General features: G+C 32.1%; 1 protein-coding gene across 1 annotated transcript; it reads right to left on the bottom strand.

The window, feature by feature from the left end:
• Position 1: 1 nt before the first annotated feature.
• On the bottom strand, positions 2–27,998 carry LOC129229874 (splicing factor 3B subunit 4-like). Its single transcript, XM_054864253.1, has 9 exons — positions 27,949–27,998; positions 24,653–24,736; positions 23,686–23,831; positions 19,306–19,434; positions 18,898–19,078; positions 11,087–11,395; positions 9,949–10,143; positions 1,326–1,442; positions 2–134 (listed from the first exon to the last, which is right to left on the bottom strand). Exons 1-9 carry the CDS (start codon positions 27,980–27,982, stop codon positions 16–18), a joined length of 1,314 nt encoding a protein of 437 aa, XP_054720228.1. The 5' UTR covers positions 27,983–27,998; the 3' UTR covers positions 2–15.

The following is a 27,998-nucleotide window of genomic DNA, read 5'->3' as shown; positions in this document are numbered from 1 at the left end:
TCTTTTTATAACACATTAGCCAGAGCTTGGAGGCGGTGGTGGGGGAGGGGGCATAGGGGGCCTCATCCCTCTTGGTGCAGGAGGAGGAGGTGGTATTGGACCAGGCGGAGGAGGTGGCATTGGTCTTGGCATACCTGCAAATAAACAATGAAATTTTCATCCTTATCACATCAAATAAATTGCGCTTAAAGACTTTTGAAAAGATGGCAGATCACATTGTAACAGTATCAACATTACTATAATATTAATATGCTTGAGTATTATTCTTTTAAAGACTGAGCAAAATATTTTTAAATAAAAATTTGATTAATATATTTGTGAGTGTTAAAAACCTGTAAAAAAAATATAGATATTTGAACCTAGTTTATGCTGCTACTAGGGTAATAGCTAGGAAATTTTTCTAAATTAATTTATTTTTGCACCTCCTGTGATATTTTGGGTTGGTAGGCCATTCTTTTTCTTTCTCAACAATAAAACCCGTACCTTGTAATGAGATTTAATAAATCTGTCAGCAAGTATGCTAATATTTTCATCTAAAAAGTATCAAATGTGCAAGAGACAAATGAACAAATGAACAAAAACCCCTTGAACTGAAGTCTTCATCACAAACAAGCACGTTGAAATTCCGCCATTACAATATTATTTTCTCGAAATCCTCTCATACCTTTCCCGAACTCCCAGGGGTTGACAAACCACCGTTGGGAACCGATGGTTTAATACAGTTGTAGCATCATTGCAATAATTTAAATGCTAAAAAAAAGGCAAACAATGAAAAGAAATTAATTTTTAATAATTGTGCTTTTATTTGTGTGTTATAAGGAAAAAGAAATTTCTCATTGAAAAAAAAATATTTTTACTATTTTAAACAATTGATACCAGTGTTTAGACTAAATTTTACACTAATGAAGTCATTTAAATCTCCCTGACAACACTAACATACAAATAGATATATACTTATGTTGAGAATATTAAATGATTATCATGCCGTGGATCGAAAACACATTTATTAATGTTGAAGAAACTATCTACGTAAACAATGACAAAATATGTAATACTTAATAACCAAAGAACCCAAGCAGAGTAAGCACATAGACTATTTATAGTTTTAGTTCGGGATTAGTAAGTTAACCAATTAATGTGCTTCTATTGTAAAACAACCAATGAGAAATAAATGAATAAAATATAGACAAAAGAAAAGGATTAACTTCAGAAAATTGAGGACCTCAGAGAGAGCTTCAAGTAAGCCTTGACCAATAGCAAAACGTTATTTATACAAGTTTGCTTTAACCAATTAAAGTGCGATTATAGATATTTCAACAACTTACCAAATGGCTGTCTTGGAAACCCTAAGCCAGGTATGGGTGGCCTCATCCCCGGCAGTGGAGGTGGAGGAACACCTTGTGTATGAAACGGAGGCATGGAGGGCATGCCAGGAGGAAGACCTATATATTAAATAATGCAGATATTTTATTATAAAGAAAAAACACTGTTTTTTAAAAACAAAACTTGTCATAAAATCAATGCAGTGCATAGCTTAGAGCAGAGGTTCTCAAAGTACAGGCCACCATGGACCTCCATCTGAAAACACTAAAGATATGAGCAGGCGATTTTTTTTTTGACAATGAAAAGTATTTCTTTAAGTTGACATTTTATTGTTTTTATTTATTTTGGTAAGTGCATCAATTAATTCATTTAAAAAATTATTTTTGGCAACAGGGGAAAAAGAAATGATTTTTTTTATAATGAGCTTATTAATTTTAATTATTATATTTTGTTTTGAAAGCTGTTAAAGATTTTTTTTAATGGAAAAAAGTGTATTAGCTGCTTTGTTTAAAAGGACAACGCATCTATTTGCGCATCTAATTTTTTTAGATGAGTGAGGAATATTTTATTCCTAGAATTTAGCTTAAAATATTAAAAAAAATATGTTTGAAACAATTTCCGATTTTAGCTATTTTTGAGAATATCGATCAGGTACTAGAAAGTAGTATGGGTATATGGGAAAGTAGGCTCGTACAGTTCTAGACTGAACTTCTTGTTATTACTCGACACATTACTATTTTAGACTGCAGTAGTAAAAATGAATTCAAACTTCAATATCTTGGAATGAATGTTATCAAATTTGTTCTATTACAAGTTTACAAGTAATCACATATTTATCGGAGCTTGTGAACCTTTCTTTCGCTTATTAACTTTTAAATACTAAGAGAATCTGATGTTCTTTCAAAAATCAAATTGATGCTAAATATCGCTGTTATGGGGATCAACTGCCCCCTGGATTTAGAAACATAACGTGAGTCTCCTTATATGGATGCCTTAGTTGCCAAATTGATTAATTCCACTTTAAAAAAAAATCCTCATTTCTGCTTTAATAGTGCTTAATCAATGCTTAGAATGAGAATTTATGTTAAACTTTTGGTTCAGTACATTTATGAAGCTGCAATGGCAGAAAATATAACAGGAGGTCCCATTCACTCCTATGGAAAACAACATCTTCATCACTTTTCTTGACTTTTTGTTTTATGGAGTTAATCATAGACTAATAATAAAAGTAGACCGAGCTTTCCCAGACTTGCTGATGAAAAAATTGGTTCATGGATACATCATGTGACTGGTGGAAGGCTTGGCGAAAACTTTGGCAGCATGGTTGCTAGATGGCAGGATTATCTATAGTTTGGCACTCAACATGTATTTTAAGACGAAATGTGTTTTCATTATAATTTTTTTCCAAGTGCAGAGATTGAACTGTTTTTCTTTTAGTTATGCATTATTTTGACATGAGTAATTAGTTTTTGATCACAGTTTTCAGTAACTTTTATTTCATTCGGAACTGCTGCATCAGGGTTGGTGTGAACGTAATGGCGTAAACGTTTTGCGTTAACGCAAAAATGTACTAATCGGTATCTTAAATTGAAATTTTAGGTAAAAATCTTACCGTTTGCTGATTCTTTTTGTGCGCTTGCATCTTTAATTGCTTAGAGAGTTATTGAAATTGACTAAAGAAAATGCACAGTACGATCTAAACGAAAAACTCACTATATTAACAAAATATTTACAACTTAGAATAACAAATTTAAAAATCGGACTCCATAAAAGATCATTCTTCCGTGTTCCATCAATTCTATTTATTTTATTTCGCGCGGGCATTGATCGTCTGTAACGATCGACGCCCGCTGTTGCTAGGATATCCACAGTCACATGGTTTGGTTTATGAGCAGCAAAAGGGTTGCCATAGCTCGGTCTATTCTTATTATTAGTCTATGGAGTTAATCGATTTGGCAAGTGAAGCATCCATATAACAATCCTTATGTGCTTAAAAAATACCATATTAGGATTGACATAGTGTGTTAAAGCCAAGGTTTCTGTTTTTTTTGCTGTGCCCATGTGTAGGTAAACAGGTACTCCCACTCAAGCCTAATCTTTGAACTGAAATAGGGCTACCCAACTGCAATAGCATTAATTTTTTATTTTGCATTCATTTTTACAGGCTAGCACTGTAAAACCCCGTTAACTTCTTAGATCCGACTTTGAGAAACTCTGGCTTAGAGCAGAGGAGGCAATAACACGGCATGCATGCCTAACTTGGAGATTTTAAAAATTTTCTGGATAAACTAATACTTAGTTTCAGCAAAAATAAACAACACATAAACAAACTAACTGAGAGAATAGTTTTTCTACATTACAAAATCCTGTTATACCACTCTATGGTCTGAGTCAGCTAAATACAAATTAGCTGAAGAAGACTCAACATAATGTGTCATCTTAGCAACATAGCTTGATATTAGAAATTTCAAATGCATAAAATGAAGAAAAAAACTGAAAATATAAGTAATTTATTTAAAAATCATTCTTACAACTTAAAACCAGGGTTCATACTGTGTTTGGAGGAAAAAATTCCATGACTTTTCCAAGACTTCGTAAATATTTTCATGACCTTGCTATGTGAAGAGAATAGTACAGTGGCCGCCGCTTATTAAAATCACATTTGTTCTGAGGACATTTGATTTTATAAAGCGGCTGATTTTATAAACCGGCATGCCTACACTCATTTAAAAAATGAAAAGTTTTGAAATTTAAATACTCTAAAAACAAAACAAAATACTTCATTTATTTTTGTTTTAAGTGTTTCAAATAAACATGAGGAATATATTTTTATTTGCATAAGGGTCTCAATCAAACAGCAATACGTCAGTATTTTAACAGAATTGGAGTGTTAAGATTCGAAACCTTTTGAAAGTAAACAAAATGTTTTTAACTTTTAACATTATATTTTCCTCTTTACTCTAAAGTGCATCGTATAACATCAAACGCTTTTCTGACATCTATTGAAGAGGGGAAAATTGGCAACGTGATTTCCTCATCTTTTGAGATGGATTCCTTCACCCCTCCCCCCTTCTTGGTGCTTCTTTATCATTTTTTAAAGTATGATGTCCAAAAATGATTTTATAAAACGGCGACAGTGATTTTATTAAAGGATGGTTTTAACATGCTCTAATATTGCAATGATTCTGTTGTTACAGATATGACTTTAAAAAGCGGCTGATTTTATAATCCAGTGATTTTATTAGTGGCGGGTACTGTACTACAGTGAAACCGTAAGTTGACCACTTGCGGAGCACTACTTTAGTGGTGAACTTAAACAGGTAGATATCTTATAGAGGTTGGATTACATAATTAGATCTAATTCTGTGCCTGAAAATAGCGGTCAACTTTACAGGTTTTACTGTATTTTACGTCTAAGTTGCAAATTTTTGGAAATGGGCATTAGCAGAACTTCTGAGTGAATGCCACAACCTCATCAAAGCACTTACTTGCAATTAAAAAAATATCAGTGTAAAAACCTAAACTATTCTAAACCTAAAAAACTAAACTATTCTTATTTGTCTTCATTATATAAATTTAAGTAAAAAAAAAATAATTTGAATTTTGACATCTTGAATTCAAATTGTTTTTTTTAATCACAAGTGTGTGTATTTAGGTGTGTGTGTTTGTGTGTGGGGGTATGTGTTTGTGTGTAGGAGTTATGTGTATGTGTGTGTAGGCATGTGTGTTTGTGTCTGTGTGCTGGCATAAGTGTGTGGGTAGTTGTGTGTAAGAATGTGTGTGTGGGGGGGGGGTATGTGTATGTGTGTGTAGGCATATGTGTTTGTGTCTGTGTGCAGGCATGAATGTGTGGGTAGTTGTGTGTATGTTTTTGTGTGTATGTGTGGGTGTCTGTATGTATGCGTGTTTGTATGTGTGTATGTGTGTGTGCCTGTGTGTAGTTGTGTATGTATGCGCACGTGTGTGTAGGATATGGATGCAACCTAGAGACGGCTTTCGCTATAGGAGCAGCATCGTGAGGAGCCGATCGACGGTGATGATGCAGAGGGTGGCGGTTGGAAAAATCAAAAGACGCCAAAAACAGTCAAGTAAGAACAATAAGCAATCATGATTGCTCAAAAAAAAAAAAAAAAAAAAAAAACAGTGAATGCAATATAGTGATGCTTAAATGTATGTTTTTTTACAAACAGGCAGAATGATAAAAAATGGGATTAAAGTTGACTAAGTCATAACTAAGTTTCAATAAATTTGCTTCAGAAATTGCCTTTTAGTGACAACTGCATTTAATCATCCATATAACTTGACAGTGTGCTTTAAAGTAAAGTCGCATTCTTTAGTAAATAAATGTTTCTAAAGCAGATAGTTACATAAAAAGAAAAAAAAACATTCAGCAGTGAATAAATCTTCTGATTCAAATGTACTTGTTTACTTATTTGCACATTTTCAAATACATATAAATTAATACGCTCCGAAATTCCAGAACATTTTGTTTGATTCCCAACATTGAACATAACAGTGTGTTGCATGGATTAGTTTTGAAGGGAAGTATATTAGGCACTACTGTTTTAGCGTATTAAAATTCCCCCATTTCTGTATTTTATCTACTATCATTAAATATATTTATTTTCTAAAACCTTCAACACATTAAGATAAACTCTGATAAATTTCATAATAAAGTTTTTACGAGTGATGGAAACAAACTCAGATACAATATAATTGCGGTTTTGAGCAGGCAAGGCAGAATCAAGAATGTGCAAATTTGCTACTACAGAATATAAAACATAAGAAGTGTTGAAAATAATGGTAAATTCATAATGATTGAAGTGCAAACAGTAAAATTATACGGCAAAAGATGATGAGCAGCTGCCACAGAAGTGGATACACTGAGATTTCAGATTTGTTTTTGGGATCATTCATTTTTCCAGTTTTAATAGCTTTTATGAGTAATACTGTAAAATCACTAAAGATTTCTAATGCTCTTTTAGCAGTTGCTACTTTTTCTTTGCTCAGGACATTTTTCCAAAAAACTAACTTTAATAAAAAAAAATTCATTGACTTAGAAAGGAAAATTTCAATTTTCCATGACTTTTCCTCGTCTTAAATTCGCTCCCCCCACCAATGACTTTCCAGGATTTCCATGGCCCGTAAGAATCCTGTAAAACCCTATTTTATATTAAACAAACATAAAATTCCACTCGATGCCTTTTAAAACCATTTATTACAAATAAAGATATTAAATATTTTAAATGCACTTATTTTTACAAGGCCGTTGCAACCACGAAAATTTAAATCTCGCGAAATATATAATTATTTTTTAACCGACTTCAAAAAGGAGGCGGTTATCAATTCATACCGTATGTATGTTTTTTTTTTTTGTTTGTCCACTCATAGCGTCTCACCTAGTGAACCGATTTTGATGATTCTTTTTTTAATGGATAGGGGATGGCTCAACTTAAGTCCCATTACTTTGTTTGACCATATTTGTTCTTTAGAAAAAAAGTTATGGGCAAAAAACAGTAAATTTTATGCAATTTCCCTATTAAATGATTTTGTAGCGAAGATTGCACTTTTCATCCGTGGATAACGGTGGCTCAGTGGTAGAATTCTCGCCTCCCACACGAGCGACCTGGGTTCAAATCCCGACTAGGACAAAGTGAATTTTACTAAAATTTCGTTTCTACTGTTTCCCGTATTTTCTCGAATCTTCTATTAATTTCTGTATCTTTCCAAGTCTGGAAAGTTCCAGCACTTTCTCAAGTTGTATATAAGGAGATGCAACGTTCATTCGCGGTTTTGAATAAAGATCTCGAGTTGAGACTAACGAGTATTCGCTTCATTTGGCTTTCACATTGTCTTCGCTATCTTCATCTACGCGACAATATGAAACTCATTGTTATAAAAGTTTGGTGCCATATAACAGTAACATTAATAGTAATTGTAATGATAATTTTGAATGAAGGCTTCTCTGAAGCAAGCATCAAATTTCTTCAAGGGATATTTTGATAATGGGGAATCTGGCGCTGTCGTCTCATTTTTGGCGTAAATAATTTTATTTTAGTAACCCTGCTGATTTATAGTAACACTATGTGAATTATCAAACTCTTCCTTTCTTCAGTGCTATTGCTCCATAGTAGGGGTAAACCTAACCTGGAAGCGATTAGGATCTGCTTAGCCTTCACAATGCTACCATTAGGTTTGACTCAACTACTCAGTAGTATTTTTATCGTTATCATCTATGCCGATAACAGATGATCGGGGCTAAGTAAGAAAATACAGGATTGCCTCATGAGCAACTTAGATGCTGTGGAATGTAAATTAGTTAGGAAAAACGTAATACTTAAATGGTTATAATTAAATTAACTACGCATGATTTCCAGAGAGGAACAAAGATAAGTTTTTAGTGTCAATCGCTTAAAGTTTAACGCGTGTCAATAGTTTTTTTTTAGTATGGAGCATTTTTAAGAAAAAAATGTGAAGTTTCGTGATGGTAACTTCTTATTATTTCTGAAATACCTACATTTACACTAAAAAGAATAAAATAAAAAAATTTTGAAAAAAAATAGAACCGACTTCAAAATTGCTCTAAAAAGTGAAAAATAATTTTATTCTTTAAACACCATCGATAATGCTTTTAAACATAATTTTTGAAGTTGGCGCAAAAACGATAGATAAAATCATTCACAGCCATAACTCAAATAAAACTATAAATTTAACCAGGACCAGTTTCTTCACTATCACATACATTATGCATTGATGACAGCATATTTGAATAGCGATATAAATGTTTCGTTCGTAACTTTGGATGCTTTTCTGAAAAAAAATATGAACGAAGCATGGTTACACTGGATTTTACGTTTTGTTTTTGCGCCAACTTCAAAAATTATGTTTAAAAGCATTATCGATGGTGTTTAAAGAATAAAATTATTTTTCACTTTTTAGAGCAATTTTGAAGTCGGTTCTATTTTTTTTCAAAATTTTTTTATTCAACTTACAGTTCTGTATACTGTACTTACTGTTCATATAAAATTCTGAAAATTTTTGGCTCACAAAATACCTAATATCTTCATTTTTTGCGAAAATTACAGCTTGCAGAAATTAGTGTTTTTTCAGTATGCTACTTATAAAAACATAAGGTACAATCAGATGAAAAATTAAACTTTTATCTACCTCAGTTTTGTAGTTAGAGTTTGTCAATTCTAACCTAGAAACATATTTAATGGAGAAAGTGCAAAAGATTGCTTAGAAATTAGAATGCACTGCAAACAATATTAGGTAACATTTTCTATAAAAATTAAAAACATGGTTTTGGGAGCTGTAGAAATTCTCTTTTTATTAAAGGGCCACTCCACAAAGAAGTCAACCCTTTGTTTTGCACGTGAGGGTTCATATATTTCATTAAGAAATAATGATTTTAAAGTGTAATGACAAAATTTTTTGCTTAAGAAATCACACATAAGTTTGTAATTTGTTGAGCAGAAAAAATTTATTCATTAATATTTTAAAGTATTATTTTTAATGGAATTTATGTGGCGTTACATGCAGGACAAAATGACCATTTTCCGTGAAATGGCCCTAAAGAGCTCAGTCGGTATATAGGATATAAAATAAGCATGGAAAGAGCAACGATACTTAGCAACTCGAAACTTAATATTAATCAAAATTTTTCACCACAATATGTTTCTTATCAATTAATTGGTGAGACTACAATTTAAACAAAAAAGAAAAATTTACCAAAAACTTTTTTTTTTTTAATTTTAAATTTAGACAGAAATTTCTTTAAAAAATCCTACAAAATTTAGCTGAAAAAAAAAAAAGATTGCTGTTGAGCATTATTCAGTCCCAACATAAAACCTTTTATTTCTGTTTTACCCAAACTAACAATTCCTATTTATTGTTGAAACTGCATCTGTTCACCATTTAACTTAAAAGTGAAAAGAAAAAAAAAAAAGAAATTAATTTGAATTTTGACATCTTGAATTCAAATTATGTTTTTCGCAATCACGAGTGTATATAGGCGTGTGTGTTTGTGTGTGTGGGGGGGGGGGGGGGGGTATGTGTGTTTGTATGTAGGGATATGTGCATGTGTGTGTAGGGGGTATGTGCATGTGTGTGTAGGAATGTGTGTTTGTGTCTGTGTGCTGGCATAAGTGTGTGGGTAGTTGTGTGTATGCATGTGTATGGGGGGGGATGTGTATGTGTGTGCAGGCATATGTGTTTGTGTCTGTGAGCAGGCATGAATGTATGAATGTGTGGGTAGTTGTGTGTATGTGTGTGTGTATGTTTGTGTGTGTGTAGGTGTCTGTATGTATGTGTGTGTGTATGTGTTTGTGTTTGCGTGTAGGTGTATGTGTGTGTGTATGTGTCCTTGTGTGTGTGTAGTGGTATATGTATGCGCGTGTGTGTAGGACATGGATGCAACCTGGAAACGGCTTTCGCTATAGGAGCAGCATTGTGAGGAGCCGGTCAACGGTGATGCTGCAGAGGGTGCTGGCAGGAAAATAAAATGATTGGATGCCAAAAACAGTCAAATGAAAGCAATAAGCAATCGTGATTGCTCAAAAAAAAAAAAAAAAAAAACCCTCTTACAACATTTGCAATACAAATGTTTACAATTGTTATACATACCCATAGGAGGTGGTGGTGGGGGCAGAGGTGGCTGCTCTGTAGTCTTTGGAGGAGGAGGAGGTGGAGCATCTGAGCCACTTGGTGGCATTGGAATCTGAGAAGTAGCAGTGGTCATCGAAGGAAGAGGAGGTGGAGGTGGTGGCATGCCAGCAAAAGATGAAACTGGAGGAGTGGGAGGTGGAGGAGGTAGGTGACCTAGAAGAAAAAGGTTAAAAAACAACTAGTTTTATCTTTCCATTTAAAAAATAAAGTACCAAAATAACTTCGCCCCCTATCAAAAATAATAAATGTTACAGAATGCCATTGTTACACACAGTGATCAAAATTTGAAGTACAGAGAAACTTCCCTGCATCTATGCCTAATACAATGATAAATCTCTCAGCAACCATAATACTTTAAGGTCCTCATGACTTTGCATGCATGAATTGCATTTCAACTTAACAGCGTACTGTACAGTATTCTGTACCTTAGCATTTTTCTCATTTTCAGTACTGTTGAACAATAATTCTGTTTGAAATACCGATAAAAGAAAGAAAAATATTATTTTTCTTGCCTTCTACCCCAAAATTTTCTTTGATGATAAGTCTATTTAGAGGTTAAACTCCATGCCCATTCTCGGAGCTAGTGAAGAATGGGTTACATGTTGTTCCACTTATTAACACTACGATAATTTTTCAAAAATTATATTTGTATTCAAAACATATTAAGTCAGCTACATGTTGTAATTTAAATTAAAAACATATTGTACAATGAAATATTCCTGTAGTGTTTACTAGTAAGGCATACTTATGGAACCCAATACAATTACCATCAGCCCTCTACAGCAATAATTGTATTGGTTTCTTAAAGTGCTGCTGTATTCAGGTTTTATTATACAAGTGCTAAACGTGTAGATAAATAATTTCTATTGGTGCACTATCCGATTAACTATCACAACGAATCACATGAAAATTGCTCGCGGACCACAGGTTGAGAATCACCGATCGAAACCACTCAAATTAAACCTTTCGTATAAGAGATGGCAATGTTGTGATATACAGCATGTACTCAATGGTACAAAGCAAGCTACCCTGGCACTGAAAAGGTAAAACAGGAAATACAAGAACTTTACTGATCTAAATAAAATGATGTACTTACTTGAAGGAGGTGGTGGTGGTGGAACTGAAGGGAAACTTGAAGGAGGTGCTGGAGGACGAACAGGTAATGGAGGAGGTGGTGGCAAGGAGCTTGGCGGTAAAGGAGGTGGCGGAGGAGGCATTGGTGCGTTTGCTGATGTGACCATGTTTGCTGAGGACATTTGCATAGATGGAGGAGGGGGTAAACCAGGAGGTGGAACCATATGTGTGGGCATTGGCATAGGTCCATTGGAAGTTGGCGGAGCATCGGCAAAGAGCTGATGGGGTCTATCAGCATGAGATAGAGGGTTCTGTGCAGCCAATAAACGTTCTGAAATGGAACAAAATGAATATTCAAAAATTGAAATCCAAAACACATTTTACAAAATTCAAATTAATATCTGATAAAAATGGAATAATATTAATAAAGCAAACTTTTTAAATAATTGCATATGCATGTTTTGGAGTAGTTTTAATTATACATGGCTAAATAAAACATATAAAACATCTTATAAAAGTTGGTAGTCCTGCACTTGTACAACATTTATGGTTTTTTTTTTATTTTAATAAAATGATTTAATCCTATTTGGCTAAGAAGGCATTTATATTTTGGCAAGTAAAAAGAAACTCTTGAAGAAATAAAATGCATACAATTTAAAATTAAGAAGTAAAGCAAAATATATTGTATATGTATGAATGATGTTACTTTTTTTTGTATAATTTTAAACTGTGAAGAACATGGTTGATTTAACTTACTATGATAACAAACTTCAAACAATTACAACACAAAACTTTTTCATAATGAAGACATGATCAGTCAAGTCATTTTACTTTATTTATTTATTTGTTTTTAATTCAAAGAGGTAATTTTTTGGTGAAATTGAGGTTGCTTTTGCATGCTTTAAAAGTTTTTATCAAAATATTTGGTACACAAATTAAAATAAATCCATAAATTCAAAGACATTAACTTAGCTGGAAATTAATAGTTTTTTCCATAATAGAAATGACTTAAAACAAGCAAGAGAATAGATGTAGGTATTTCAGTTTGATGAAAGAATCAGACAAGAAATTTGTATTTAAAAGTTAATGTACTAGAGATGTACCGAGTGGCACTTTGTAGTAGCCGAGTACCGAGTACCAATTATGTTTTAAGAAGAACCACTGACAAAAACATGATGGATTTTGCACTTATTGGAATAGTAGTATAGACCTTCATGTCCATATAATAGTTTCTAAAACAAAATTCTAGCTGAAATTTAATTATGCATTATTAAAAAAATTTTGTGTCAAAAGATTTTACAAAAAAAAAAAAAAAAAATTTTAATTAAAAATAAACAAATAAATAAAAGGTATGATTAATCAAGTTGAAATTAAAACAAATTATATCAATCTATTACAGTTCTAGTCCACCAAATATAAATAATTTTTAAAAGCAAATAAAACAACATTAAAAGCACAAATGTTCAGGAACACTGCAGACATATGTTTCTGCACTACAAGGAATGTCTTTTTCAGTACATAAAATGTGCTAATGAATGTAAAACACTTGACAAGAAAATTCGACTTTTGTCGGAAGTCTTTAAATCCATAAGCTCACATTTCGTGCATTCCGTTAACACCAGAATGCATGTCTGCAGTGTTCCTGCACATTTGTGCTTTTAATGTGGTTTTATTTGCTTTTATTTTTAAAGCAAAGGTATTTTTATATTTCTTATAAATAATTTTTGTTTGTAGCAAAAATCCATTTAATAATAAAAAAATTCATATTTTCTATACTTACCCTTTTGCCCCATTTTTAATGAATAAGTTTTATTTTACTTGGTAGACATTAAAATAAAGATGTACTCCATTGAAGCATAACAAACTTCAGCATTCTCAAAATTTAAATTTGACTTGTGAATATGAATTGAAAATGATTGCAGTATATTATAAGCTCTCAGTTTTTTATTAATTGTACAATCTGCATTGAACAATATTCAATACTTACAACTATTCGTTATTGGTCGAGTATCTGATCGAAATTTGGCCAAATGCCGAGTACTCGGCAAATTGGCAAAGTACGGAGTAGTTAACGAGTGCTCCGTATGCAGGGGCCAATCCAGGATTTTTATCTTGCTACCTATTTTTGTGAAAGTATTACATCATTCTATTTTTGTGAATGTTCTTTTTTATCAGCATTGTTTTTGTAAACTTTTAGAGGCATCCTAATTTTTGTAAAAGGGAAGTAGAACAAGTGAAATTTTAGTTCAAAAAGTGTAAATGTCATCTAGTATTATTTTTAACAGGTTTTGTTTTTTGGGTGGGGGGGGGGGGAGCTAAAAACCTAAGAAGTACCAAAAATACCATCGTAATTTCAGCTTAATGGGCTATGTAATGGGCTTACAATTAGGACTCGACCGATGCATCGGCGCCGATGGCTCAACAATTTATCCATCGGCATCGGCGGCCGATGCTAACTTGCAGGAAACATCGGCCCATCGGCCTTAAAAAACATCGAAAAGCCAATGGAACTGGCCGATGTTTTCGAAAAAAAAAAAGATCTTTGATGTTTTACTTTTTAATGCAAAGTAAAGGGAGTTATTTTTTTCATTATAAAATTATTTACTTAAATTTCAGTATGACTATCTATTTTAGTCCCCTTTGAAAGAGTTTTTAATACTGCATTCAGGTACCAAACAAGTTAATTATTGCTTTGTTTCTTGCAGCTGGATGTACGTATGTATCTCTCATAAGTCAAAACTCAAAAATGCTAAGTTGTAGAAGGATAAATTTTCGCATGTGGGTTGTGTGCGTACGTTCCAGTTGTGCACTTCCCTTTTTGTTTTCGATTGGGTATTCTGAAAAGCCTGTTTACTCATTTTTTGTGGCTATTAATTACTTATTTCAATGCAAAACTAATAAAGCTTCTCAGACTGACGATCATTTGGTGATATATTGCCGAATTGGAGACCATGGAAACAAATATGAGATGGCAAAACCGGTTTTTGTGTCATTTTTTTAGATTCCCGTTGAGCAGACGGTAATTTTTAATTTTTCGATATCTGAAATATGAATCACAGTAATGCAGTCTTTTCTGTATCGCTTCGGCGGAGTTACAAGTTGTTCCCGTCGAAATACACTATGGGGCCCTATTTCTCTATTACACAAGTTGTAAAACATTTACCATAAGCAGTTTTGTAACTCCTACGGTGCCCCTATAGTTATGGGGCCTCTCGCGCAATTGCAACATTTGCTATATTTGAAATCCGCCACTGCATGTCAAAACAAACTCGGGTGCAAGTTTTGAAAGGGTTTTTCCGTTCAATGTTTATGATTATTTTGAAGTCTTATTCTTTGAATTTCCGAGAACACTTGCGTGCTCCTCCTCCTACTCCCTCAATTTCTGAAATTAAACTCTAGTTGTACTTCTGAGTTGTTTAAAACTAACACCATTCATAAAATTAGAGATTTTTTTTAAAAAAAAACTTTATCTATTGTTTAGAAGGAATTTAGAGTATTAATGTAAGAAATTGATTAAAGACGTTTTGAATGGTGACATAATTCGGAAATTGGAGGGACTATTTAATTTTTTCTTCGGAAGTGCTGAAATAGATTCAGAAACTCTTCTGAGGCGTTGGTTTTAGCGGTTCTTTACTAAAAAATTTAGGCCGAGGTTGGGGCCGAAGTGTGAATTACTCCAAAATCAGAGAGTGACCCCTTCCCTAACCCTCTCTCGAGTTTTCAAGCATTTCTTAAATATTTAGCAATTATTTATTTTAGTCAAGAAATGTCATTTTGCATATTTCTCATACTTGTTTCACTTATATTTCGTAATGCGCCATCTTTTTTGCATCATTAATAGCGATTGATTTTTTTTGTTGTAAGTAACTATTTTTATGTATTTATATAAAATCAATGAATAAGTTATTTTCGTTTTTTATAGAAAAGTTTCAAGGATTTTCTTTTATACAATTTTTTAAATTTCAGAAAATTATTGTTAAATTAAAAAAATTAATTTGAACTTATTTGTAAAGCTTCATAAAAGATTAAACAATCAAATTTTCAATATTATGTGTGCAAACATCAGATCAAGTAGTATATGTATTCAGTTATTTACTTGGTGTAAATATTGAGTTTGTTTATTGTAGCTGCGTTTTAAAAACATCGCTCTTTCCATGGATATTTTTTTCAGCAAAATTTATGTCACTGTTATGGCTTTTATGAAAAATGCAAACTTTTCTATTCATAAATTTTAAATAAGTATAAAAATATTCCTATTATGATTTAATATTGTAAGTTATCTGTTACTTTTTTTGTTTAATTTAATGAGTAAAAAATGTCTACGTGCAATCTTTCCACTTTAATTGCGTAATTTGTTAACGGTTTCATAGTTTTATTCTTATTTTTTTTTAATGATTAATCATTATAATTTAATATTTTTTAACTATGTTTAATGTACCTAAATCCATACATTAGTACAATATTACTGAAATCTTAGTAAATATTCAATTAAAAAACAAACAAACAAATCAATTGGTTATTAAACAATCTCTTTGTTTTTCTTCCTTTTTTTTAGCAGTTGTTCTTTCTCTTTCATCATACAGCAGTAAAAAAGGAGAAGCATAGCTACACCCTATAAAGTATAAAGATTGTACGTAGTACGATCCAAAAGTTCGGGGACAAGCTGTATAAAACCTTACCCAGAATAGTTCACATTACCGAAGCACATCCACCTTCAAAAGGTTACCTTGAGGGACTATGTACTTCTGCCAGTGTTCATTTAACTTTTGGAAGCATTCCTGGAAGCCATTTTTCGATGAGCCTTCTATAATGCAGCTTTATCTTGACGGAAGAAAGCGGCGTCCATGCAAATGTTTTTTTGCTGGGAACAGGTAAAAGTCACACGGAGCTGAGTCCGACGAAACGTTATTTGTTTGTCATATCAGAGTATTGACCAATCGAACCGTGCATCCTCAACATGAAAGTCGCCTTCTTCCCCACGATGAAGTTAAAGCAGCAGCGCAAGAGGCCTCACAGGAGGTTGCGAAAAATGTCTTTCAGGAGTGCTTAAAAGCTATACGAACGTTGGCAGAAGTGCATAGTCGTTCGAGGTGACTATTTTGTAGATAGATGTGCTTCGGTAATGAGAACTATTCAGGGTAAGGTTTTATACAACTTGTCCTCGAACTTTTAGATCATACTACGTACGTATGAGTTTTCAACTTAGTATTTCATAACGTTTTTGAGTGACACAAGTTTACGCACATGAAGAGATCACAAGAGAATTTGCGATAATTAACTGAGGAGACATTCAAAATGGATATTTCGGTCATCTATATGTTCTTAAGTACATATGCATGTACAGATGTGCCGAAAAATCTTGTGAAGATTAAATTGGGTGATCATAAAACAGAAATTTAGGTCAAAATCTATTTTTTTTTGTGATTACAATTCCTTATTCGTAGAAAGGAAGTAAAGTGAAATGAATCAAAGATCCTTTAAATTCCTGATAATTTTATCAATTTATTTCTGTTTTTTTTTTGCCATCGGCCATCGGCAATCGGCCATTTGGAGGAAAACTATCGGCCATCGGCCATCCTTGAACAATCGGCCCATCGGCCAAAAAATGCCATCGGTCGAGCCCTACTTACAATATTGGAATTATGAGAAAAACGGTGCCCCAAAATATGTTAAAAGATTGTGATGATATTGCATAAATACACTTTGGCGAGAAACAGCTAAAAATGAGTTAAAATACCACAAAAAGGTTGCTATTTAAGCGATTGTTCATATAAACCTGCTTACAATTTTATTTTATTAGTAAATTTGGTTTTAAACAGAGAAACAAGTTTTATATTTTAAAATGCAAATTTTTGTGAAATTTTCAATGTTTTTGTGAAGCTACTGATTTTATTACTTGATTTTTGTGAAAGTACCTATTTCAAAACAAGATTTTTGTGAAGGTACCAAAAAACGGTAGCAAAATCAGCCTGTATTGGGCCCTGGTATGTCTCTATTATGTATGACAGTTAAGGTTTTCAAGTCTTGTGAAGGCATACAACCTAGCATTTTCATAACAGACACCTTAGAATTTGCCGAAGAGAAATGCAGAATTTAACAGTTTGATAGCACTGAAGTAAATAACTAACATAGAATAAAGATGATTTGCAATTATGTTTTGATAAAAGCTAGTTCTAATATTGATAGTTTCTTTCGGATCTTAAGCATTTTATAAACCTTACACCAAATAATAGAATATATTTAACATCTACAGGGTGGTGACAGGAACTGTGAAACAAAGTTCCCTGACTTTTCCCTGATTAAGTTCACCAAATTTCCCTGATTTACGTTACCAATAATAATGGTTTTCTTTCTTTGCTATATTTGAAATCTATTGCATGTTTGTATAAAATGCAGTATTTTAAATGTTTTAAGTTGTGTAAAGTTGTTGAACTAAAGATATATTTTTAAAAAAATCCTTTTGTTTTAATAAAACGGTTAAAAAAAACGTATCAAGTCAATTTTTTTGGGGGAAAAAAAACCTAGAAAACAGTATATTAAATTTTTCTATATGGAAAGATTAGAGAAAATTAAAAAAAAAAAGTACTTTACTTCCAGAAACCATTTAGCATAAGAATTTTTAGAAACTATTAAAATTACTCTTAAAAACATTTGTGTATTTATGATAGAACTAAAAAGCAATTGAAATTATTTTGAACTAAGTTTTCAAACAGTATAATAATTGTTGCAAGAATAACAAGTAATAGTGAAAGAATAGAAGTAATGCAGTTATTCTTATATAACTAATTGACATATTTATGCAAAACAGATGAAACCATTTGACATCCATTCATAGGAAGTTTTTCTCTAATCAAGAACATAGGTTTTAATGAATGAATACAGCATTTTAACAATAAAAAAATAAAGATATTTACTTAAGTACACAAGTTAACTATTTCAAATGATTTCAGTATGTAAAGGAAAAAAAAAAACTTAGATTGCTTTTGTAACAAACAACTTTGAAATGCAAGAAAAAAAAAAGCAATTAGTTAATTTCAAAATACATAAAAGAAGAATACAATTTGGTTATAAAATTAAAGAATCACGTAAGTCTGAAAAAAAAGAAAACCTTTATAATCTGCGGTGATGACAAATAGTATAACGGCAAAAAACAAAGTTTTTTTTATTGAAAGTTCAATTTTAGCAATTAAATTAAAAACGCGAAGAAGTAATAACTTTTAAGCTTTTATAGTTTTAATTCAAAAACCAAAGATTTCTTCTCGAAATTGTGATTACAGCATGCTAATTACTTCGAGACAATAGAATAAAGGCAAAGGAACTAAGGCATTAATGAAGACTTCCTCTTTGCCTGTGTGGTTGTTTATTTTACGTAGTATTGAAAGCGTAAAAGGAAATTTCAAGCTAGGTAAAATAAACAACCTAACAGACACAGAAGCAATCTTAGGAAGTTCATCCTGTGGTTAATAAGTAAGATTCAATACTTTGACATTGAGGAAAAAAGATGCACAAATATGCGGCAGTGTATAATCGCACCTCATTAATTTTAACTTTTTTTTTGAACAGATAATTGGCGGAAAATGCATAGGGAATTAGAGTACTTAATTTTGTAAAAAAATTTTTTCTTCATATAATCAATTTTCCCTGATTTTTTGTAATTTTTTCAAAATTCCCTGATTTTTCTCTGATTAATAAAGTTCTCTGACTTTTCCCTGATCTCCCTGATCTGTCGCCACCCTGATCAAAGTCAAGTGAATATTCATTATTATGATAAAAGATTTACAATTTCACTTTTGCCATTTATAACTGAGATCCATTACATAAAAATATTTTTACCTGCAGCAGATCCATGCCTTTCTCCTTTAGATTCCTTTTTGAAAGCATAAGAAATTGTGATTGGCCTATTACATAAGTATTGTCCATTCATGGCTTCAATTGCAGCATCTGAAGCCTCAAAACTAGCAAAATTAATGAAAGCATAGCCTTTAGAATTTCCAGTTTCAGGATCTCTCATGATCTGAAATAAATTATCATTAAAGATATTGTTACGGATTCCAAAATTTTAAAAATATAATTCAACAATTTGACAATAGAGTTGATTCTGAATTATCATGCATAAAACAATCATTTAAAGTAATAATTTGGCTTTTTTTGTTGGTTCTCCATTTTTTAAAAAATCACCAAATAATTTTTAGGTTAAAAAAATGGAGAGGGAGAGATTCATGATCATTTTTTCTTTCTTACCTTTGGTGTTTGTAAAATTACACCAAATGCACTGAAGGTGTCATACAACAGCTTTTCATCCACTTCTGGATCAAGGTTTCCAATAAAGATATTAGCTCCAACATCCAGATTTTTCTGATGAGCAGATGCCTATTTTTTGTAAAAAAGAAAAGGTGAAAGCACAAAATTAGGTTTGTGTTTGGATATATTTAATAGCACATTACAACAAGGGACTACAATAAAAATCAAACAAAAATTTCTAAGAACAGATTCATTAAATACACTTTTATACCATTATGAATTGCAACCGACTCCATAAAATGTGTACTTAAATTTTAAAACTCATCTACAAAACATTATGGATAATGTTTCAACAATTAAATAAATGTGAATTTATACAATCAGCACTTTATTTTATAAGCATGCGAATGAGAATAATTAATCAATTGATAAAACCCAAAATATATTATACTAGATTTGCTCAAGTATGATTTGGAATAACTAATAAATTTAGTTAAAATATATTATACTAGATTTGCTCAAGTATGATTTGGAATAACTAATAAATTTAGTTACATAAACCAGAACCAGGGTCCCGCCAAGCCTGATTGGCGCCGTCGTGCAAATGTTTTTTGAGCGCCTTTATGCTCTGGCGTTCGAGGGAAATATTGAGGGAAGTTTTGTAGACAGATATAAAATGAAAAAAGAAAAAAAAAAAAGTTTGGCATTTAATTTATGCAAAAAAATAAAGCAAATGAAAATTAAATTTTGCAATATGGTGTAAGTTTTTACTTCATATCTCGAATTTATTCCTAGTTCAGCAGCTCCTCTGATATGCTAATAATGCATTTTGGAAGAAGAAAATATTTTAATATCTAAAAGCCACTTTGAATATCTATCTCTAAGTGATGAATAATTAATAAAACTTTTATGCCTGTCAAAGTATGACAACAGGAGCAGTGGCGCAACTAGAAAATAGTTTTAGTGGGGTACAAATTGAAAAAAAATCTCTTTTAATAAGAGGGGTCCGGGGTTTCTCCCCAGAAAAATTTTGGAAACTTATAGTTTGAAAAATGCAATTTTAAATGGTCTTTGTGGTGCTATGGGGAAAAAAGGTGCAAGTGTGGCTCGTGCAAATTTATAGAAGTTGAAGCCTTAAAGCGTGATTTTATGCCATATTTATTGACGTAAGAAAAAGGGATGGAATTGTGGGATTCTGCCTGATAGTTATTACTTATTTGAAAAATAGATGGAAATCAATTCCTTTTCTCCTCTGTAATTATTCGAATTTGAACTTCCAAAAACGCAATTGCAGACCATTTTGAAGATTTTTACAAGAAGGGAATTCTGGAGCTCCCCCCTGGAATTTTTTTTTTTTTAATTAAAGTCCTAAAAACCAAAGTAGAATTCCATGATAATAGGAGAAGTGATTCAGAGGCTATTCTAACTCAAATTTTTGGTCATGTTTCAAAAACCTTTTAATGATATTTAAGGAAGGAGGATCCGAGGCTCTTATCCAAATGTTTTCTGAAATTGAAGTCTAAAAACGTTATTGTAAGGCCATATTTGGTAACATTAGGGTCTTCAATCTTTCAAAATTAAAGCTCTAAAAACGAAATTTTAAGTGATTTTCGAAGAGTTTCATGTGTTGCTGTCGAGAGCTTTCGCAAAATTTTGCGAAATTGAAGATCTGGAAGCGAAATTTGAGATGCTCTGTAATGCTATTGGCGTCAGGGGGGGGGGGGGGAGGGGGAGATTCAGCCCAGTAGCATTTTGAAAACTTTCCCATTTTCAGGCGAACTAGAAAAAGAAAAATAATAAGGAAAAAAGAAAAGAAATAGGAGGGAGGGGGGAGGGAGTAGCTGACCAATTAGCTGAAATTATTGAGAATTTTTAAATTCATTTCAAGATTTCTCATTTCAAGATTTTTTTCTAAAAGAAATTAAAGTTTTGCCCCAAAATCATTATTTTTTTCTTATTAAAATCAGAAGACGCGTTCCCCTCCCTTCCCCCCAATAGTAATTATTTTTGAGAAACATTCAACTCAGCATTCTGGAGGAGCGAGAGAACGGAGCGGTGAAACCAGAGGGGTGCCCTTTGAATCCCCCCCCCCCCGGTTGCATCACAGAACAGGAGGGTACTGAATTGATTTGTAGAGGATATTTCACCATAAAATCTGAAACTGAAACTTGCTGGTAAAACGAATAATTCTGAAGTACGAATAGTTAAAAAGGCATTTAATTTTAATTTATCCATTGTCCAAAGCCTTTTTTTTTAATTTAATACACAAATAGGTAAAGAAAAAGGAGGTGGGGGAATTGAGTAATTATGGTCAAGTCGTTACTTTTCGGAACTAAAAAGTTAATCTAAATTATTGTCTACAATATATGCATATTACGCACAAGTAAATAATATGCAAATCTGTTAGCCGTATTTTTTAATGTATGATAACATGATGCAGTGAAATTACCACAAACGTTAAAAATCACAAAAATACACATTGCACGAATTATAATAGAACATTTTCACAGCAAGAACCAAAGTGGAGAATAGCAAATTTCTTGCGATACTTCGCATGCTCAACCTTGTGAAATTATAGACATGTTGAAATAACATTCATGGCTCCACATATGAAGAAAAATGCAAATTAATAAGCATCATGTGTTTTCAGTATAAAAGATAACGCTTTTGAATAGCACATTCAGACACAACAAGGCAATCATTTTTCCTTATAGATAGGCAGTAAGGAGGATTACTTGTTTTAATGAGCAGTATAATTTCACCGGTACTTTTATAGAAAAATTAAAAGTTCAATTTTATTTTTTCCCTCTCATTTGGAGCATTTTTGATTCGATGAGCCCGGCGCCTTTTTGACTTTGTCGCCGTCGTGGCCCTGACCAGAACCCAACACATTATTAACAAATCCGAAAGAATTTGAGGTTCATGGATTTTAGTTTTTGTCTAGATGAGAATTATATAACTGAAACTTCAGGGAAGTAAAGGAGGGGGGGGGGAGAATTACCCCCCCCCCACTTTTTTTTTTGGAGCAGGGTTCGTACTCAATTTCAGAAAGAAAATGAAGGAGTTTTGGAGGATTTTTGAAGGAGTAAAATGAGATTTACAGCTTACAGAGCTAAAATACAAGGGTATTTTTTTGGTATGTTAGATTTTTAATCCTCTTCCCCAGTTCAAAAAAAAAAAAAAAACCTTTGAAATGGAAACATATTGTTTTGCCAGGGAAAGTTTCTGCTGCAAAATATCAATTTTTTTCGTTCCTTTATGCTAAGTATTTTTATTATCTTTGTATATGTGTGTGATTTGTATAACAGATTATTTTAAAAACTTATTGACATAATAAAAAACATACTTTTGACATACTTGTGTTTTGTCCAACTAAAATGATCTTGCACTGTTTCTTTTGCTTTCATAAATATTACAAAATTGACTTTTAAAAATATCATCGATGTATTAAATTTTCACAAAAATTGTCTGAGATAAAAATCTTGGATTGGCCCGAGCTGCTTATTTTTGTTTTGCATCTTGCTACGACTGCATTTTTGAAGCACTGCACACAGTATTTTAATTTAATTATTCTGTTTGAAGTGTAATTTATTTAAAAAGGAGAATTTATATTCATCATGATTTTGATATCTACTAAAATACGTAATGGCACAATGCACATTACTAGGCATTTTTTTTTTTTTTTTTTTTGGTAGGAAGGGGAGATCAGTAATTAAATACTGTTCTTCTTAAATTGAAATTCAAAGGGTTTTGAAATATTTAGAATTTATAGGATAGGTAGTCAAAATTAAGGCCTGAAAAGTGTTGAAAAACATACAAAGCCAAGTTCCAGCATTATCTAAATGTTCCTATAGAGTGTAGAAAACTTTTATTTGGGGAGGGGAGGGGGCAGGCTAACCCTTTTCTAAAGATAAGTACATTTTCCGTATGAAATAATGATATTTAATACTGAATGCAGTGATGGCGGCGATCGGGGGGGGGGGGGGGGGGGGGCTCATGGTGCAGACTACACTGAAATTTTGCAAGGTGTTTCAAGATGTTATTTCTCCTCTTTATTTATTTGGAGATGGGGGGACTCAGTACTTTTTGAGGGGTGCATCATTGGTCTGGGGTGGGGGGACATCGCGTTGAAAAAGTGCCCTTTTTATAACAAATAGTGCCCCTTTCAAAGACCAGCACCCTGCCCTTTTTTTTCTAGAGTGAACACTAAATATACAGGCAAATCAAATGACCTTTTAATTTTCCACTGTGTGCAAAGTCGTGCGGGTACTGCTAGTAGTAGTGTATAATAAACATAGAATATTCATAATAATTACAAGTTAGGATAACTCAAAGCATTCATATTAGAAAAGCTTTATTAAAATGCAGTGGATACTGTACCTTATTTACACGAATGGGTTTCCCATATAGCTTAATCATGTTCATAATTTTTATGGCATAATCCGCATCATCTTCACCTAAAAATTCTACAAATCCATACCCTTGATGCTGACCTGTAACTCTGTCTTTTGGCATATGCACATTAACTAGATGAGAAAGAAAAAAAGTGAAAATGAATTCCTAAAACTAAGTCAATTGGTCAAGTTTAAAAACAAAACAATTGTGTTTTATTAACTGAACCAGTGGTTGTTGCAATACCTCCTCCTATTAATATAAGTGTATATGGTTCATTATTATCAGCCGTAATTGGCAATAAAAAATTCACATGTCATGAACAAATACTGTTTCGAAGTATGAGTTGTAGTATTTGTCCAGCTTTCATTCAACGCACTGTGTCAGGTTGAGAATTAAAGAGGGTTTCTTAACTCAGTCGCTTACATTTTATCATATTAGATAAAAAAGTATTTTATGTATTTTTTTTTCTTATTTAGGACAACTGCTTGATTACTCATCTTTAAAAGTTAGAGCATTTATTTATAAATAAAGGTTTTGACAAAGTAACAAAAATTAAAAATGTATTTGTTCAACTACATTTAACCACTTAGATTAAATAGCTCAGTTTAATTATGATGTATGAAACAAAAAAAAAAAAAAAGGATGGGGGGGGGGAGAAAGAGAGCAAAGCATAAATTAAATTTTTTAATATTTGGTTGAAAAACTAAAGAATAATAAAAAAAAAATGAATTTATACTAAATAAATAAACTGATTAAACACAATGCAAACTACAGGTAAATTAAATTTTATGCTAGCAATAAGATCAGTTTATTAAGTAAAGGTTTGAATTTGCAAGATGCTTAAAAAATATAAGACACACTATCACTTGAAATAATAAGTTGTAAATTTTCATGCAATTTTTTAATTAAAAAAAAAAAAAAAAGAAGACAAAATTGAATTATAACTTCTTACCCACAGGACCTGCTTGAACAAACAGTTCCCATAAAATAGTTTCACTGACTTTTTCATCAAGGCCACCAACATAAATTGTGGCATCTAAAACAAATTGGAAGAAAAAAATGTTAATTTCATGTGAAAATTCTAAGATATAAATCACTTCCACGAGAGAAAAAGTAAGTCCTTTACTGAAATTTATTTTTTAAAAGTAAAGAATGATTAAGATTGCTGATCATCAATTAGTGACACAATGACCTTAAGTGGTTCTCTTTCGGCATATAGCATGATGCAATACCAATTAATCAAACTTAATAAATAATTCACTTAATGCATATAAACTGATAGTATACTAAAAACAAACTTTACTAAATACACAATAGAAAAAGGCAGAGGCGTAGCTAAGGGGGGGTTTTGGGGACAACCCCCCTCGAAACGTTAGTCTCAAAAAAAAAAGAGAGAAAAAGAGGGAAGAGAAAGAAAAAAAAAATCAAAACTACTTTTTCCTGAGTAACAAAGGTAAAAAAATTCATTTCGCACCCCCCCCCCCCACCCAATGCCATTGAAAAATCTGCTCCATGTGTGACCCTCAAGCATAAAGACGCCTCCCTTTGCTGCGACAATTTTTGATATTTGAGTGAAATTTTGACACTTCGCTTTAGAAATGAGATTGATTTGTTAAATCCACGTATAGGAAGCCTTTCTTTGTCATAGCTTCTGCAAATTGTTAAATATGTTAAATTTTATGAGCCGCGCAGTGGGAATATTGTATACAGTCGAATCTGTATGTTTCGAATTCCACATTAAAGAAAAAAAGAATCGAGATAAAGACGTTTTGAAATACGGGGGCTTTAAGAAACTTTTTATAGAAATTTGAAATATGATGGTGGAAAATTTGAAATCGATACTAAAGACAATATGGGCTCTTGATTAAAATTCCTCTTTATTAGTTTTGTTAGGTATTTATTCTATTATTACATTATTAAGTGCTTTATTGCGAGTTTAAGGAATCATTTTGACAGTAAAAGAAACTTTGAGCATATCTTTTTCAAGAAAAAGTCTTTTATTGCTTCTTGGTCCCTGATTTTTTTTTTTGGATTCATTATTTATGCTCTTGAGGTTAGCAATTGCAGCAAATCCAACTTGGCCAGTATTCTACAATTTTCCTTTTTTCATCACTTGAAAAAAACTTATACTTTCTTTTCACTCCTATCATTTCGGTTTTCTAAGGAATCACAATTTTAAGAAAAAGAGCACCAAAGAACAGTACTAATCCAGATAACAAAGCGAAATGGTTTTTAACTTGAATGACCTTTAACCATGAACTTGAAATGTTAATGTCAGACATGTCAAACCTGTGAATTTCACCCCTTTACTCTTCTTCCAAGAAAGTGCGTGAAACGACTGTCCTTTGGTTAATCTTCCTGGAAAGCCTATTCGTGGAACGCATTTCTCCCTTTTTTCCACTGCCTCCTCAGCTCTTGAAGACAATTCCTCTGTTTCTGAGTTGAAGAAAATGTTTTTGTTTGCTGCTTTAAAGATCATTGGGCTTTGAATCCGAAAATGATAGCATAACCGGAATTCGAGACGATAGAGGTTTTTGTTGGTCTGGTCTCGTGTGTGTCATAGGTCATAGTCAAAACGACCTTTGCTAACCAGAGTATCCATTGCAATCACATCGATTTTTCATCCAGTATTTACTGCATATTCTTTTGGAAACGTACAGTCTGTTTAAAATAATACATTCTAAGTGAAAGTTGTTGCATAATGAAGCAAGCAAGACCGATAACAAGCTTTTTTCAACCCAAAGAAAAAAATTAAAATGACGAAAAGGATTGCTCTAAAAAGAGAAAGTTAACGTCGTCTGAAGAAAACTAAGTACAGTCTGCAAAGCAGCATTAGTCCCATCGGACCCTTCTGAAGGTAATTTTATTTTAATTCAAAAAAAAAAAAAAAACTACATAGCATTACATGAATAAAATGTTTAAAAACGAGATGAATCTAGATTATTTCTATTAGCTTGGTTTGGATTAAAAAGTAGAAAATAAAAAAGACTTCTGTTTATAATACCTGAAAATTGCTGTTGCTCTCTCAAATAGATATTTATGTAAATTCTAAGTGGTTAATAAAATTAAAAATAAAGACTTGAGAGGAGAACAGATGTTATGCATTTGAGCGAATAACTTTCTACCGCCTGTATTTCTTCCCTAATTTTTTTTTATTCGAATTTTATTAACTGCTTTAAAATTAGTATAAATGTAAATACATAAAAAGCAACATATAAATGTAACGATATGAAAAGCAATTTTATTTTTTTTGTGGGTTATAATTCAAGAAGTCTTTTTTTATTTTATTTCATACTTTTAGTGCAAACCAAGTTAGTAAAAATAGTCTTTATAGTCTGACCAGCGATGAGATTGAAAGTCAAACATCCAATTTACAGGCAGAAAGAAATGGAAGTATCTATTAGCTTTCACGGATGCCAGCTTTTGTAGATGTGCCTCTCAATTAAGCAGTCACACTGAAATGAACGGAACACGCTCATCAGATATTTGATTTCCCTCTGATTTGGATGGACTGGTTTTGACAAGACATTGCTAGAAAATTTCACTTTAAATTAAATGGAGGAAAAAGAAAAAAAAGTTGAATTTTCCACAACATTAAAAAAATAAAAAAATCCTTTCTTTTGTTTTGTTTGACACAAGTATCAGAATCGGGTCACCCCATTCCAAAGTATGTAAGATACACCTCCCTCTCATTTTTTTTAATACTAAAAAAATGTACCTATATATATATATATATATATATATATATATATATATATATATATATATATATATATATATGTAAAAGAAGACCCCCCCCCCCCCGAAAGTCGGGTCAAGCTACGCCTCTGGAAAATGGTAAGAAGACATTTACTTTTAACATTGGATTTTACAGTACGTTTGCATGATATTTCAGTCTGGGAACTGAATCTTTAATTCGTTATGCGTGCAATGAATAATATAGTGAATAAGGATACTTAAGATGCAACACAAAACTACTTCTTGAAGTGTACTACTCTACTTTTAATGATTCCATGCAAAATAAAAAAACTTTTCATTCTTATGATCATACTACAGATACAGAATACTACAGAAGGAGGGATAATTTTTCTGCATCAACTAGTATACCTAAATAGTTTTAGGAATGCATTTCGGAAAGAAGAGACAAAGTAACAACGAAAGAACCACTGGAATCTAGAAGGAAATAGTTATCAAAAAGGTTAACAGTAAACCAAAGCTTAAATACATCAAAATAAACATTTTTTTTACCTTGATTTCTTTCAGCGATAGGACCGGCGGCCATTTCTAAACAATAATAA

Source organism: Uloborus diversus, chromosome 9 (genome assembly GCF_026930045.1).
Source record: "Uloborus diversus isolate 005 chromosome 9, Udiv.v.3.1, whole genome shotgun sequence".
NCBI lineage: Eukaryota > Metazoa > Arthropoda > Arachnida > Araneae > Uloboridae > Uloborus > Uloborus diversus.
Note: the sequence above shows the minus strand (reverse complement) of the source record. Positions and strands in the feature narration are given on the sequence as shown.